Source organism: Cololabis saira, chromosome 24, assembly GCF_033807715.1.
Source record: "Cololabis saira isolate AMF1-May2022 chromosome 24, fColSai1.1, whole genome shotgun sequence".
Lineage (NCBI taxonomy): Eukaryota > Metazoa > Chordata > Actinopteri > Beloniformes > Belonidae > Cololabis > Cololabis saira.
Window position 1 is genome coordinate 18,222,774 of NC_084610.1, and position 17,247 is coordinate 18,240,020.

General features: G+C 41.3%; 1 protein-coding gene across 1 annotated transcript in view; it reads left to right on the forward strand.

Moving 5' to 3' along the window:
* LOC133425034 (fidgetin-like) overlaps positions 1 to 15,600 on the forward strand; it is a 49,099-nt gene extending 33,499 nt beyond the window's left edge. The window contains exon 2 of the mRNA XM_061715684.1: positions 12,011 to 15,600. Coding sequence (XP_061571668.1) covers positions 12,011 to 14,274 — 2,264 coding nt within the window. The 3' untranslated portion in view covers positions 14,275 to 15,600. The remainder of the gene's footprint in view (positions 1 to 12,010) is intronic.
* The last annotated feature ends 1,647 nt before the right edge of the window (positions 15,601 to 17,247 follow it).

Sequence of the window (17,247 nt, forward strand, 5' to 3'; positions counted from 1 at the left end):
TGCGATATCCCGATTATTATATTCTACATAGTTCACCGAAAATTTTAAAAATGCATTACACATCTTAAAATCCAAGTTGTATATATGTACATCAGATGATAGTGATGGATCTTAAAATCAGAGTTGCACGTTCATCAGATTATAGTGACAATTCATGGGACAAACTGAGTCAAAACAATGTTTTATTATAACTATACAAGCTAAAGTTACAACATATTTGTATATGTTTTTCATATTATTTACATCATATGAAATTAACATTAAATTTAGTATGAGGTTGCTTTAATTATGTGGCAAATGATAATAAACACAAGAAAGATGGGTACTAAAACCAAGGACAGGCACAGTGATCAGTCAGTATAGATATAAATCCATAAATAAATAAACCTCTGTCCATTATTTTTCATTTTTTAAGGACAGGCAATTGTGTTATATAAAAAATAAATTATAAAATGAAATAAAACGTGAAATAAAACCTGAGCTCAGTGCAGGGCCCTCCCAGGGTTGGTAGAGAGTGGCAATGCCCAGGACTGTCACTTAGGTAGGAGCACTGGGTGATATAATGGGAAAAAAATCGGGGATAAAAAATATTAAAAAAGAAATAAAAAAATAAATATATATAAAAAAAAAAAAAATCGATATTCAAATTTTGAATATCGATATTGAATCAGCTGGAAAAGTATCGCGATATATTGCCATATCGATATTTTTGCCCACCCCTATACCAAAGGCACTCAGCAAAAAGTCCAATCATTAGTTTAATAATAGAAAGTTGTGTTTTGGTTTAATCAGCTCACTTTCATGTGATATGGCTCCTATTTTCAGGTCTTCACAGCGTATGTTGAGATAATTTGAAGCATCCAGGGAGGCAATTTGTCCCTGTTAAAGCACAGCACATTACAGACTACCTTTTTAGTCCAGCTAGCTATTACCGATAAAAAAATTTGAATTTGCCATTTGTGTTGTAATCTTTGTGCATAAGCAAGATTCAAAACACTTCAGGACGGAGTTTCAGGACATTTCTCTTTAAACTGCTTTTCTGCAGCAGTGCTCTGGTCCGATCAGTACCTGTTGTAATGGCATGTCGTTTAGGTATTTTATTTTGATACGAGGGGTTGGTAAAGTCTAAATCTGATGCCTGCAGCCCCAGAGCCACTGCGGACAGGAAACACGCTCCATCCTCCAGAAATGCCACGTTGTTGCCATCATTGCCCTGAAAGTGTGAGTTTCATGAGATGAAGCGGGGCTTCTTTGGAAATCCTGTTGCCACAACAACATGAAACCTCACAGACTTCACTCTAAAGTGATTGTGGTAAAGCTGCTTTCTCATCGACAAGGGTAAAAACACCATAACTAAAATTCCCAAGTAATTCCGATGTATATGTGTGTATACAACTATTTTTCTCCACATTTGATTTGATTTTATTAAGGATCCCCATTAGCTGGTGCCATAGCAACCAGCTAGTCTTCCTGGGTTCCACAAAAAAAAGTAACATACAGAATTTTACAATTGCAAATACAAAGTAATTACATGATTTAACAAGTTCGATACTAGATAAAATTACATTAAAGAAAAGAAAACTATGAAATAATACAGAATGCAAAAAGACAAACAAACAACAAAAACTTTACAATTTTAAGTAGACTTAAAGATTCTTTTTAAAAGTGAATTTGTTGACTTCCGGTGTAGCGACTAATGGACTAGGACGTGTTTTTTTGAGCTCCTGCAACAACCTTTAAAAATATCTATTTTTGGTACAGCTTTTTCATCTTCCTTCGGTTTATTTTTCCCGACTCATTATTCTACTTTGGCCCCGTATTTTGCCGACCAAAATGCCTCCAAAACTCAAACCATCCGCACCACCCCCGCGGCCCTCTCCGCACGCAGCATCCCCGCCTCGTGGTGACCCCCCGTCCAGCCTGGCCGAGGCCGCCGGGGCCGCTCCTTCACACGACTTTAAGGCCGAGCTGCTCGCATCACTCCGCGTTGAGATGGCGGCTGTTTTTAAATCGGAGCTTCAGGCTGCTTTAACTGAAAACCTGTCGAGCATCAAGACTGAGCTGCAAGCGGTGAAGTCGGAATTATCAAAAAGCATTACAAACATCCAGTCTGATGTGCGCGCTCTGAAGAACACCGTGGTTGAAATGGAAACATCTCTTTCATCCTGCACCGATGACATCACAACCTTACAGGCTAAAGTGGAGCATCTGTCAGCTGAACTGATGAGGCTGGATGGTAAATGCGAGGATCTGGAGGCGAGATCCCGGCGCAATAACATACGGATCGTGGGAATTCCTGAAGATTTTTCCACCTCTTCTGCTGTTACGGATATTCCCTCTCTGCTCAAGGAGGCTTTCAGCCTGGAGAAGGAGCCTCTCCTGGACCGGGCGCACCGCACCCTCCAGCCGAAGCCGAAGCCCGGAGAGCGCCCTCGTCCCATCATCGCCCGTCTGCACTATCATACAGACTGTGTGGATATATTGCGCCGAGCCAGGGCTCAGCAACGGATTACGTGTGGAGAGTTGACTTTCTCTGTCTTTCCCGACCACACCCAGAAGACGGCCCGTGCCCGAGCCGCCTTTAATGACGTCCGCCGCCGGCTCCGCGAGATACCGGGGATCCGCTACGGTCTGCTGTACCCCGCCCGCCTCCGCATCACCCACAACGGCGCAGAAAGGGAGTTCAGGTCGGCAGAGGAGGCCAGCGCTTTCATCACGTCGCTCAAAGTCTAGTTGAACTTTTTTCAGTTCATCAGTGTCGGTTTTTTTTTTTTTTTTTTTTTTTCTCTCCCATATATACACGGTATGTGGTTTTCAGTTTAACTTGGTCGTGATTGGTTGTACCTCTCTGTTAATGTTGCTGGGCTTGCAGGAGCTCAACACGAAGCTTGTTAGTTATTATCTTGTTAGTTATGCTTAAAGCCGTAAGTGTTCTTTTCAGGGATCTGACTCCTTCTGGAGTTTGCACTGGGTTCTCCATCGTTTGGGGATGGGGTCGTTGTAAGTGCAATTGGGGGGTGGGGGGTGGGGGGTTCAGTAGGTTAAGTTTGTTGTTGTTTTCAATTTTCCCCCTTTTTTTTTATTTATTTATTTATTTTTATTTTTTTTCTCCCCCCCTTTTTTTTTTTTTTTTTCTTCTTCTTCTTCTTTCCTCTTTCTTTCTTTCTTTCTTTCCTCCCTCCATCCCTTTCTTTCCTTTCCTTCCTTGGGGATCCGCATTCGGTACATCTCTATCTTTAGGAATTTAACATATGGCCACTAATACTGGTACTTCTGTGAGGTTGTTGAGCTGGAATATTAAAGGCATGGGGAGTCCAATTAAGAGATCGAGAATATTTGCTCACCTGAGACGTCTTAAAGCTGACTTAGTGTTCCTTCAGGAAACCCACATGCGCACCAAAGACCAGGTCAGACTTAAATGTCCCTGGGTTTCTGAGGTGTTTCACTCTGATTTCAACTCTAAGGCCAGGGGGGTTGCTATATTAATTGGTAAGTCAATGCAGTTTTCAGCATCTAAGGTGATTTCAGACAAAAACGGCAGATACTTAATTGTGGCGGGTACGCTATTTCATATTCCCATATTATTAGTTAATATATATGCCCCCAATTTTGACAACCCACACTTTATGAATAAGCTTTTTGAATGTCTCCCCTCATTGAACGACAGTCTTCTTATAATTGGCGGGGATATGAACTGCGTAATTGACCCCAAACTAGACCGCTCCAGCCCACGAAATCTGACTCCTTCTGCAATGTCGAGGTCTCTTTCAGATTTTGTGTCCAAGAACGGTTGCACCGATCCTTGGAGATTTTATAACCCTTGTACCAAAAAATATTCCTTCTTTTCTCAGATGCATCAATCTTTCTCTCGGATTGATTATTATTTTATTGATGCTAAACTAATTCCCAAAGTACTGTCTGTTGATTATCATCCTATTGTGATCTCCGACCACGCTCCTCTTTCTTTGGATATTCAGTTCTCTTCACAGCCACGCTACTCAACATCTTGGAGGTTCAATACATTACTTCTCTCAGATGATAAGTTCACCAATTTTATTACAACTAAAATTGATGATTACATCTCTATAAATCAAAATGATATGGAACCAATTTCATCTTCACTGCTGTGGGAATCATTAAAAGCATATTTGCGGGGACAAATTATCTCCTTCTCTGCTCACTTGAATAAGTCCCGGAAAGCCAAATTACAAGAACTCTCTATTAAGATCACAAAATTGGACCAACAACTTGCTACTTGCCCCTCTCCCAGTTTTCTTAAGCAACGTGTCGATTTACAGACTGAATTTGATCTCCTTACCACTAATGACGCAGAGCGACTTCTCTTACGATCACGCTCCGTATATTATGAACATGGAGACAAGGCAAGTCGGCTCATGGCTCATCAGCTACGTCGCCAGGCAGCCTCACGTATGATCCTTCAGATAAAAGATTCATCAGGCTCATTATATCAGGATCCCACCGCCATTAATTCTGTCTTTCACTCATTTTATTCCTCTTTATATACGTCTGAATCTCCATCTGGCTCCACTGAATTGAATTCATTCTTAGATAGCCTCAACTTTCCTGTTATAGGCTCCGATGCTGCTAAAAATCTTGACTCGCCATTAACGGTAGAAGAAATTAATCTCGCTGTGAGAAGTATGCAAAATAACAAAGCTCCTGGCCCTGATGGATTTCCAGTGGAATTTTTTAAGAAATTTCAGGATAAATTGTCCCCTTTATTGCATGCTGTTTATAAGGAATCACTGGAACATGGCACTCTCCCTCCCACTTTAAGGCAAGCCTCCATAAGTCTCCTCTTAAAAAAAGATAAGGATCCAACTCTCTGCGGCTCATACAGACCTCTTTCGTTAATAAATGTAGATGCTAAGATCCTTGCTAAAGCCTTGGCTTATCGCTTGGAGAACATTGTGCCAACTATTGTCTCAAATGAACAGACAGGATTTGTTAAGGGGCGACAGTTATTCTTTAATGTGCGGACACTTTTAAATATTATTCACTCTAAAACTATCACCACAACACCTGAAGTCGTAATCTCAGTCGATGCTGAAAAGGCATTTGATAGGATTGAATGGGACTATTTATTTACTGTACTGAAGAAGTTTGGGCTGGGGAATGGGTTCATTTCTTTGATTCGTCTCCTTTACACGTCTCCACAAGCAAGCGTTTCCACTAATGGCATTCAGTCCAATTTTTTTACTCTAGCCCGTGGCACCAGACAGGGGTGTCCCCTCTCTCCCCTATTATTCGCACTAGCTATAGAGCCCCTGTCAATCTTTCTGAGGTCCTCCCCCACTTTTACTGGGATCTCCCGATTGGGAACAGAATATAAGCTGTCACTTTACGCTGATGACTTACTGTTATATGTCTCGGATCCTGTCCTCTCCATTCCTTCAATTTTATCTGCTTTCCAGAGATTCGGGTCTTTCTCAGGCTATAAAGTGAACGTATCTAAAAGTGAATGCTATCCCATTAATGACTCAGCAACACAGCTCGTACAGTCAGATATCCCTTTTAAGATTAGTCCTTCCGGCTTTAGGTATCTTGGGATCAACGTAACCAGAACGTTAAGCTCTCTTTTTTCTGCTAATCTCTCACCTTTAATGTCTACAATTAAATCTGACCTCCATAGATGGAAAAGCTTACCTCTTTCATTAATTGGAAGAATTAACGCAGTTAAAATGAATATTTTGCCCAAATTTCTATTTCTGTTCCATTGTCTTCCACTTTTCTTACCAAAACACTTTTTTAAAATAATTGATCAAACTATTTCTGACTTCTTATGGTGTGGGAAGGCTCCTAGAATCCGCAAATCCACACTTCAGAGATGTAAATTCAATGGCGGACTGGCACTTCCCAATTTCCAACTGTATTATTGGGCAGCACATATTCAAAAAATTTCATTTTGGTTCAAATCGGTGAATATGCCATGGTGTAAATTGGAGGCACAGTCATGCATTTCATCCTCTTTACCTGCTCTACTTACCTCATCTATTCCATCCAACCTCTCTGTCTTTACAAATAATCAAGTGGTTCACTCCACACTTAAAATTTGGTATCAATTTAGGAAACACTTCAAATTTAAGTCAGCATCTACTTTAGCTCCATTACTGAACAATCATTTATTTCGACCTCCGCTTACAGATTCAACCTTTCTCATATGGCATAATAAGGGCCTGAAAAGTTTTGGAGATCTTTACAAGGATGGTATCTTTCGCAGCTTTGCAGATCTCTCAGGTGAATTTAATCTCCCGCCTTCTCATCTCTTTCGATACTTTCAGATTAGACACTGCGCTAAAGCTTTGTTTCCAGTTTTTCCATCCTCTCCGCCGACTCTACAGTGGGAGGTGCTTTTAAACCATGATCCACTTCAAAAATCACTGATCTCTAAGGTTTACGATGACCTTCTGTCTTACGATCTCTCTCCAGTTATTAAAGTTAGGGCTGCCTGGGAAGATGAACTGGATCTAAATTTGGAGGATGACTGGTGGGACGCTGCTCTTAAAAAAATTTACACAAGTTCATCCTGCGCTCGTCTTACACTTATACAGTTTAAAGTACTGTTTAGAGTCCACTTTTCTAAAGCTCGACTCTCACAGATCTATCCCAGTGTCACTGACGAATGCGACAAATGTCATGCCTCGTCCTGCAATTTAACCCATATGTTTTACTCTTGCCCACTACTTTCTCGCTTTTGGTCGAATTATTTTGACACCATGTCAAAAATACTCTCGGTGAATATAAAAGTCTCCCCCCATGTTGCCATATTCGGGCTCCCAGAGGACCATGGCCGGTTTACTTCAAACCAAAAAGACATTTTGGCTTTTACTTCCTTACTGGCAAGACGCCACCTTCTTCTCCACTGGAAGTCGACTAAGGCTCCTTCTAGTACCCAGTGGCTCAACGACACCATGTTTTTTCTGAAGCTGGAAAAGATTAAATATTCACTGAAGGGTAGTTGCAACAAATTTTATAATAAGTGGCTTCCCTTTCTTACATTCTTCCACTCTCTCCAGTCCCTGCCTCCTGATTGACGGATCCCCCCCCTCCCTCTCTTCTCTCATTCCTTTCTTTCTTCCTCCTTTTTATTTATCTTTTTACTTTTCTTTTGTTTTTGGGTTTTTTTTTTGTTTTTTTTTTTTGTTTTTTTTCCCCTTTTTATTCATCTATTTTTTTAATTCATACTGTTTAGCTTAAATACTTAAATATTACTTGTATATAAGAATATAATAATTTTCGTGTATTTGTCATTGTTTTGTGTGGATTTTTTGTTCTGTTCTTAATTCCAAAAAAAAAAAAAAAAAAGGAGGTAGACTGTATATCTTTTTTTTGTTTATTCCTGTTCAACTGTGCCTTACCCCCTAATAAAAATATCAAAACAAAAAAAAAAAAGTGAATTTGTTGTATATGCAGCAGAGGTTTTGAGGCAGGTTAAGATTATTGGTCCTTGGAATTGGTCATTTGAGCTGACCGGAACCTCTAGTGTTATAATTATGATAGAATTATTCAACAGAATTATTCACATTCTGGTGAATCTGGTTGAAAAATATGTTGTTTGAAGTCAGTTTGACAAAGAATTGAAGAACAGATGAGGTGTCGCTCTCAGAAAGAAAGTTTTAAATGCATCATTTATTGCAGAGTTTGACATGTTTGCCTTCATAAAGTGGTGGTGACTTGGACGTTTCACCTCTCTGGCAGAAATGGGGAATTCTTAATGTGCAACTAGAAGTACCATCCTGATGCTCTACGGAAGAGTATTAGGGCCAGGCAGGAGAAAAATAAAAATAATATTTTAGGGGAGGAAGATTTTTTTGTCATTATGCACCTCGAGAAAAAAGTTGAAATGTCGAGAAAAAAGTCGAAATGTCGAGATTAATGTTGAAGTACAATTTCGAGAAAAAAGTCGAAATGTTGAGAAAAAAGTCTAAATTCCGTACGATATTGATTTGAAACACATATCACACATATGCAGTTGCATAACTTCAGAAACTTACCCTTAATGTTCCACTCCAAGGATGTAAGTTAGTTAGTTAGTTACGGCTGCTGCTGCATAGCTGTCAGTCGCTCTCCTAACTGGATTTGATGGGCCAGAGGAGACATTTCCACTTTATTCACCAAATTGTATTTCAACTTTATTCTCAAAATTTTGACTTTATTCATGAAATTGTATTTCAACATTAATCTCGACATTTCGACTTTTTTCTCAACATTTCGACTTTTTTCTCGAAGTGCACACCCCTCTTCTTGAGATGAATGTGATCGTCTTGCCAGTGGAAGTAAAACCCGTCATGGTTGGGTTGCACAGTGGCTCCTGTGATGTAAAGCTAATACAAATACTTTTAAATTAGTGGTACAGGTGTGACGTTTATCGGTTCAGGTCAGAGACTGAACATTGTCACTGTGTCTTACTGATGTTTGAGAAGAAGTGGATGTTTATTCTTAAATTGTACCTAAATAAGACTTATTGTAAGTAATCAGGATTTTAACGATAGTCTGTCTGTGGGTACTCCAAGTCTGTTTGATGGATGGACGGATGGATGGATGTGGCATGTCTTCATAAATAAATTTAAATAAAAAATAGTCTAAAGACGCTCAGAGGAATGGCTAATTATCAGTGTAGCTTTTTTTTAGTGTATTGTTAGTGACAATATCCAGATGTTGAAACTTTTCCTAGAAATTCCTGGCAGATTTCCAGCATAACTGGTGTGATCATGCTATGAGGTGAACAGATAAAGGAAATGTGTTGTTTTTTTTGGGTTGGTAGTGAATATTTAGATATTCAGATGTTTATTTATTTGCTTTCACGAGTAGGAGAACTTGTCAATGAGCAATTGTTTATATAATTGTGTAAAGTCTGAACTAGAACAAATGATTTTTGGACCAAAGGGGGATGCTTCCTTGGTCCATAGTTGTCAACATCTAGATTTCAGAATGAGACACTGGTGAACACCTGGACATTTGAAGATGGTTATTTGTGCAGCAGACTCCCTCTGCAGACTGACACCCGGCCGCGTGAAGGAGAGTAACTGCAGGAAGAGATGTGCTTATTATAGTTGGCTGTTGGCTTTAGTTTTTCAGCTTTGAGCGCGTTTGGGAGGATGATTCTCTTTTAAGTTAATATGTCCCAGACATCTAGCTTATTGTTCTTACTATGAGCTGTTTGTACCTTTCACTCTCCTGGCCTTCATTTACTTGGTCTGTACTTGCAGTGAAAAACCTCTACAACAAACCCGCCAGTGACTGTCATCAGGATTACTGATGGCACAACTTGCATTTCTCAAAAATTCTGAGCTTCTAAGGTAACGCTTATGTGGGCAGAAAAAAAGCTACATTTTTCATATGATGATCAAAATAATACGAGATACAAGTCAGAGTCAATCGTATGAAAATTGGCAAAACAAAAAATGTTGTATGAACAAATTGATTCGATTGATTTACTTGCTTGACGAACAGATATGGTGGTTGGATGGATCATTGGACTACAAAATCTTTGTCTTTGAGACATTTTCAACACAAAGATTACTAATGCTAAATATTTTTTGGATCAACTCTATTTATTATTTGTTATTATTATATTTAATAATAATAACTAATATTATTATTATTATTAATAATAATAATAATAATACTATTATTATTATTATTAATAATAATAATAATAATAATACTATTATTATTATTATTATTATTATTATTATTATTATTATTTATGTGTGCGAAACAGGGTCTCATTCTCAAGAGAGACCTGTTTTACACAGTAAATGAAAATCACTTGATAAAAAAAAAACATTTGGGAAATACATAATAAAGTTCCCATTTTTATCATGACATTAAAATAAAGATTTCGATTCGTGAAAGAAATTGCAATCTCAAATCTAAGAAAAATATTGTTATTATCATTTTTCCAGAATTGTGCACCCCTAATTATTATTTTGTTATTATTATTGTGGTTTTCTTCAGTTTTCTGACTTCCAACGTCTCCTTGATACACTACCCTTTTGTAGTACCGCCTCTACATCTAATATTTCCTGAATTAAAGGAGCCTCCCAGCTAATACATGCTGCCCTTAGCTGAGCTCTTTGTCTGAGGCATTGCTTTTTGTTTTTTTTCAGTACACCAGGAGGGTGATGGGCTTGCCAGCCCCTGCAAGACTCCCCTCGGCTAAAATGTTGTAAATTAACACAATTAGCAGATCGCCATTCTGCTAATTAGCCACTGGTGTCTGCCGAGAGATGGCTAGAGAGGAGAATCAGAGAGGAAATAAGAGTCTGGGGATTCCCCCCCTCCCTGCCTGTGTTGTTACCAAACAAACACAGAGCCTTAGATAAGAGAGCAAGAGAGTGTTAACATGTGTGTTTGCGTCTGCATGCTGTTTTGTCCGTTGTGTTTGTGTTTGCAGAAGCATAAATGGATGGGAGGAAGAAAAAAAAGTCATGCTCTATGAATGTATTTCAGCGTGCATGTCTGATTTACTCACACAGCCAGGAAAAAACACACACATAAACCAATTCTGCAAATCGGGTTGCTCACCAGACCCCCAGCTGTGGGTCTCTACATGCAACTGCCGCCAGTCAATAAGTTGGAGGAAGCAGCCTAAATGACACCGATATTATCCTTTATTTGTGTGCACTAAGTCAAATCAAACAGGGTTCAATCTGCCGCGCGGCTGCTGTGATTACGCTGCGTCCAGCCTTTGATAGCGCCGAGGCTTTGATAGTGAGACCGCGATGGAGTCGCTGTGTTGCTGACAGTGTTTGCAGATGGCATTGGCTGGGATTAAAGGAAACAGTGGCTCTCCAGCCTCCTGAGGCAATAAAGGGGAGAGCCAGGTGAGTGTGTCTGAGATGAGATGGAGCAAGGAAGAGGAGGGAAGGGGAGGAGGTGAAGCAAGCACGGGCAGAGTAAATAAGAGGAGGGGTGGCAGCGAAGAAAGAGAATGAGAAAAGGAGATATATATCAAAATAGATTGAGTGAGAAGAAAAGGAGGTGAAGAGAAATAAAGACTGCTCCAGCAAAAGGGGTGGTGGAAAATGGATGACAGAAAAAGCAGAGAGGGAGAGTGAGGGGGAAGACGAGGCAGCAAGGAGGCATGAAGAACAGAGGCAGACAGAGGAGAGAATGGCAGAGAGAGGAGGTCAAGGTGGAGCCGTGCAGACACGAACTGAGCTTGAGACACAATGTGTTGTAATTCATAGCTCGCCACAGCTCTTGTGTGCATGCCTGTGTTTGTCCGTCTGGGTCAGCGGACACAAGCGCGCGCGTGTGTGTGTGTGTGTGTGTGTGTGTGTGTGCACGCGCACACGTGCGTACGCTACAACACGCCTGAGTGCAGGCATAGATTTTTTTTCTGAACGTCTGTGTGCATGAGCACAGTTCCCTGTGTGTTGAATGAAAGCACAATGACCAAGCGGGGGGTTGGTGTGTGTGTGTGTGTGTGTGTGTGCGCACGCGCGATTGCGTGTGTGCGTGTGTGTGTGTGTTGCTTTGTGGCACTGCGAAGCACATTTTCAAACCCATCTCCAGCCACCTCAGATGAGCTGGGGATTATAGAGTGACCCTCAATGCCTCTGTCTTATTGGTCTGGCCAGGGTGCATTAGGCTGCAGTAACCAGCCATCCCACCATCCCTCTGTACAGCTCTCCATCTGCTGACGCTCACTGAGATCTTAACAGTATGTTTTAACAATTCATACGCCAAATTTGCCACTATCATTTTCTTTTTATTATCCTTTTCATTATACCATAAAAACAACATTAAAAACAACCACAGTGGGCTACATTGCAGGACAGGAGAGTATATCAAGAATAAAAACATTATATACATACAAAATACATCATGTTCTGGGTCTCTGGAAAGTGCCTAGAGAGAACTTCTGCTGTAATAGACGCTATATAAATAAAATTGAATTGAATTGAATAGCATTGTACATAGCACTGTTAAAATGACACATGAGCCTATGTATTGACATCTGTGTCTCCTTTTCCCTCAGGCTTAAAGATGCAGTGGACCCCCGAGCACAGCCAGTGGGCCGAACAGCATTTTGACATATCTTCCACCACCCGATCCCCGGCCCACAAGGCTGAGGCCTACAGGGCGGTGCCTGGCCACCTGCAACGCTCCGCCACCTACCAGTATGCCTGGGCCAATGACGACATCTCTGCCCTGACTGCCTCCAACCTGCTCAAGAAGTACGCAGAGAAGTATTCTGGCATCCTCGAGATTCCGGGTTCCTATTCCGAGGCGCCGGGAGTGATGAACGGACGGAAGGGCGAATCTGAGCCCTGGCAGGATGGCGTCTACCCTATGAGTTGCATCCCAGAGGGGATTTCCGTTAGAAAGGGAGGGGTGGCAGCAGCTTCAGAGGTAGTGTCTGGCATGTGCAGCTCCCCAGGCCTGGCCTCCAGCACCCTCAGTGAACCCAGTTACTCCAGCAGCAGCTGTGGAAGCCACTCAGCCGCAGCGCTCCACTCCTCCCTGCCCTCTCAGGAATACGGCCCCACCTACAGCGGCTCATACCTGCACAGTAGTTACAGCTCCCAGTCTGCCCCTGCTCCAGCACTTCCTTCCCCACTGCACAGCTCTGGTCTCCTGCAGCCCCCTCCTCCACCCCCACACCCCACTTTAGTCCCACCTTACAATGGGGGCTCGCCCAACTTGTCTAGTTATAATTACCCCGCAGCGGGCTACCCTGCTCAGAGTTCAGTCGGCCCAGGATACAGCCCCGGAGGAGCACCCCCTCCCTCTTCATACCTTCCCTCAGGCATTGCTGCACCTACACCTCTTCCCCCCTCTTCTGCTTTACCTGGATACCCATACCAGAGCCACAACCTGACCCCAATTGCCCCCACCCCTCTCAACGGTGGTTCTTCTAACACACTCAAGAGGAAGGCATTCTACATGACAAGCCAAGGAGAAATAGACCCGTCTTATAGTAACTTTGGCTATGCCCAGGCAAGGAGCTCAGCAGAGAGCCCCATGTACAGGATAGCAGATAGCAGCAGTACAAATGGAGGCTCCAACAGCGCCAGCGGAGGTGGATTTGAAAGGAACACAGACAAATCCTCTTTAGCTTTTAATTCTCAGAAACAAGCTACAATGCCATCAGAGCAACAGCGGAAGTACAGCAGTCAGGGAACAGGGGGACCTCTGACTCCACCGGCCTATGTCTCTTCCACCCTGGGGGGCTCACGTTCAGCGGACTCTCTTGCAAGCTTCACCTCCCCCTCCCTGAGTGAGCAAGGCACTGATGATCACCGTCTCCACCTGTCCCACTCAGCACCAGGGCCGAACTCCTCTTCATCCAATTCCTCCTCCAGGCCTGCTGAAGAGCAGCTTAAGACATGTGATCCTCACCTCCTGGACATGGTGACCTCAGAAATAATTCAGCAAGGTCCTCCAGTGGATTGGAGTGACATTGCAGGTCTGGAGCTAGCCAAGGCTACTCTGAAGGAGGAGGTTCTGTGGCCCATTCTGCGTCCAGATATGTTCAGCAGTTTAGGACCAGCCCCACGTTGTGTGTTGTTGTTCGGCCCCAGAGGCAGTGGTAGGACGTTGCTAGGCCGTTGCCTAGCCAGCCAGCTGGGGGCGCCGTTTCTGCAGCTCAGTGGCTCCACCTTGGCTACCAAATGGCTGGCTGATGGAGAAGAAATTATCCGGGCATCATTTCTGGTGGCACGTTGCCGCCAGCCCTCAGTACTGTTCATTAGTGAGTTGGACATGCTCTTGTCAGCCCACCTCAGTGACGAGAGTCCACTCAACCGGCTGAAGGGGGAACTTCTTGCCCAATTGGACTCACTTCTTATGGGTTCTGGTGAGGACGGAGGAAATCAAGTGTTGGTGGTTTGCTCCACAAGCAGACCACAGGACATGGACGAAAGCCTGCGCAGGTACTTTGCTCGGAGGGTACTGGTGCCCCTGCCGGATAACACTGCCCGGCACCAGATCATCAACCAGGTCCTGGCTCAGTCTCAGCACAAATACTGCTTGAGTGAGGAGGAGCTGGTGCTGCTGGTCCAGCGTACTGAGGGTTTCTCGGGACTGGATCTGGCAAGACTCTGTCAGGAGGCCCTTGTAGGCCTGTTGCACGTCTCTGCACAGAGCATGGACATGACGGGCATGATGCCCAGGGGTCAGATTAGGCCCCTCACCTACCAGGACATAGATAGTGTCTGTTGTAAATTCCAAGCCAGTATATCACAAAAAGAGATTGACACGTACACTGAGTGGAACAAAATGTTCGGCTGCAGTCACTGAAACGATAGATGCCGTCCTTGAAAAAAGAGGCTCCTGCAATTCCTCCCCTCAGGGCAAAAGCATTGTGCTGGAGGGAAAGGCACATAGCAGGCCAACACAAGTCCACTGTGTTCTCTCAAGAGGGTTTTAGATACACCCAGAGACCTGGTTTGATGAGACAATTGCAGTTAATGAGAGGAGGTTTAATCTGAATGCTTGACACTCCAGAAAGCAAGGCATTGTTTACACACTGCAAGCAAGTTGGATGCACAAGAGATGACCTTGTGTCTGTGTATATATCAGTATGTTGTTGTTCTTGAGATTTTGTTGGCTATCCAAGTGCCTAAAGTGGTGCTTTCAGATTTTTCTTTTTCTTAATTTGCCTCACAATCTACATTCATGGCATGAGCTGATGATTATCACGAGCTTTAAAACTTCAGCGCTGAGTCTGAAAAACACAGATTGACAGTTGCCATCAGTGGTGGTTAATCATCTTTTATTGTCTTGCTAGGCACAGTAATTCGTTGGGTTGGCGATTATCGGGCCCCTGTCATTCATCTCCTCTCATTTTGTGTCTGCATAACGAACAAACGTAATGAACAAAAAACACTCAGGAAAGCGTTTGTAAATTGTACAGTACCTCAAGATATCTTGACGTAAAGCACTAAGGTTTGAGATGAAAAACTGGCAGTCTAAGGTGTACCTCAAGTCGCTACGATTTATAGCAAAGAGGTGACAGTGAATGTAATAGATGTGTTCTCAATATACGGAGCATATCTAAAGTGAGAATAAAATTATGTATTTTAATTTTCTTTTCTTCGGCGGGTGCTTTAGTTACCTGTTTCTACTTGACTACAGAACTATTTCCATTGCTCTTAAAAAATGTAATACTGTGTTGTTGCCCAGTTTGTTTTTTTTGGGGGGGAGGGAGTTTAGAGATGAGCAGGTGTTGGGGTGGCAGCTCTTGTACATTTATAAAGAAAACCATGGTCATCATTGTTTATATAACATGATCTAGGATATATTGTCAGGCTTATGGAGGCTCCATCAGTTTATCAGCAAATTTCTGTGCAAAATATGCACCTGTTGTCACAATTTTTTGCAAGCTGTTCTTTGATGTTGATACAGTTTGATTGACTAAAGTAAAAGAAATGTTAGAAATATTTGGAAGTGGGCAACTTTGCTTTCTTACTGAGAGATACATGACAAGCTCAAGCGACTACCTTTAGCAAGTGTCACAAGGTCCAAATTATTTATATTTGCTCAATTTGTATAAGAATAATAGTACAAAGAATATGAAAGGTAATTTAAGAGGGAATTAGCTAACAGGCTAATGTTGCCTTTTAATTTGGACGGATAAATGCAGGACTGGTTTTTGGCCTGGTGTTTGCATTAAAACATTGAAATGGAAAAATAAAAATAAAAAGTGGTTTTAGACGGATTTAGCTTCAGATTGGACTCACAGGTGTAAGTGCAGCTTTGACATAATCAGCTAATGCATCACAAGAAAAAAAGTAACAATATATCTCTAAATTAAAAGTTATTTGAATCACAAAGATTAAAAAAAACAATTTCTTGTCTCTCTGTAAAGGTTTTCAGATAATTAGTTAATTTCACTTGTTTTGGTTTAGTTTACTTCTTTGTTTCAACAAATATTGTTCTTTTAGTTAGCATCAAGGAAGCTGTTATAGTTTAAAGTCCAACTAACATCACATTTTCTTGCTACTTAAAACTTTGATTTAAATTTTCTCCTCACATTTACATCATTAAAAGGAGGAAAATGGGTTTCCATTCATAACAGCCATTTTGTTAAATGACAATTAAGAGATAAAAACCTTACGCAAACCATACTCTTATTTTATCAAACTTTTAATTACCCCCCCAACCCTCCAATATACATTTATTAAAATACAGATTAAACTCAAATCTAAAAATATAGGCTCTAAAAAAAAAGATTCATGGGGGTTGTTATCAAACCGCCTTTGCCCACCGTTGGTTAGTGCTACAACCAGTCAGAAAAACAAACAAGGTCAAACTGGCGAAAACAAGTCAATGGTAGACTGTTGTGTAAAAGAGTAAATTAAACTTTTGCTGCACCAAAGTAAAGAAAATATTTCAATGCCATCTTCTGTTTTCAAAAGAAAAGGTAAGAATCTCTTTCTGTCGGTGCTGAAGCTGAAGTTTCCTGACACTCTGTCGTCATCGTGTTCAACCCTACACATTAAATGAGCTCCAACTGGATGGCTGCCAGATGTACCCGCACAGCAAGTCTAAATCTGCAAGCACTACGTCTAGATTAGAGGTAGACCAGTTAACTAGTGACTGATTATTGGCCATTTTTAATAATCTCTGTTATGCACACAAAATAAAAGCAGACAATATTCAGAACAGATTTACTTTACATGAAAAAGACAAAAAAAAAGTTTTTTCTCCCTTAAAAAAAAAAAAAAAATCCCATTGTGTTTTGTGATTGTCCCATAATAAATAAATAGATGATGTCTTTCTATTTGTTTTTTATTTTTTATTGTGTCTTAAAGAAACTGGAAAATAAACATGGATGTTATTAAAGGTTTGATCAAATATATCTATCTAAATATTCACTCATTCAAGACGGAAGCCATGGCAAACGATCTTAAAATCATGATAATACAGCTTTTTGGTTTATAGGAATATGATGTCCAGATATGATAACAGACATTTTTGTCTCTGAAAAATTAAAGGAAATAAAAATGATCCTGCCGAGTTATTTTTCATGGTCATCTTCATGAAAAGCAACCAACTGTGTTTTGTCCTAGTTTCTGACAATGAGTAAAAACATTCACAGTAATTAGAAAGACAGGCTATTGAATTAATGAACACATTTTTGACCTTGGCCTTTTGTGTTCAGCACTTTTATCATATTTATGCACTGAGGCAGTGTATAATCTACTGTTTATTAATCAAAACGGCAAAAATGCAGACTGGATAAAAGAAAATTATGAAAGGCTACGCTAA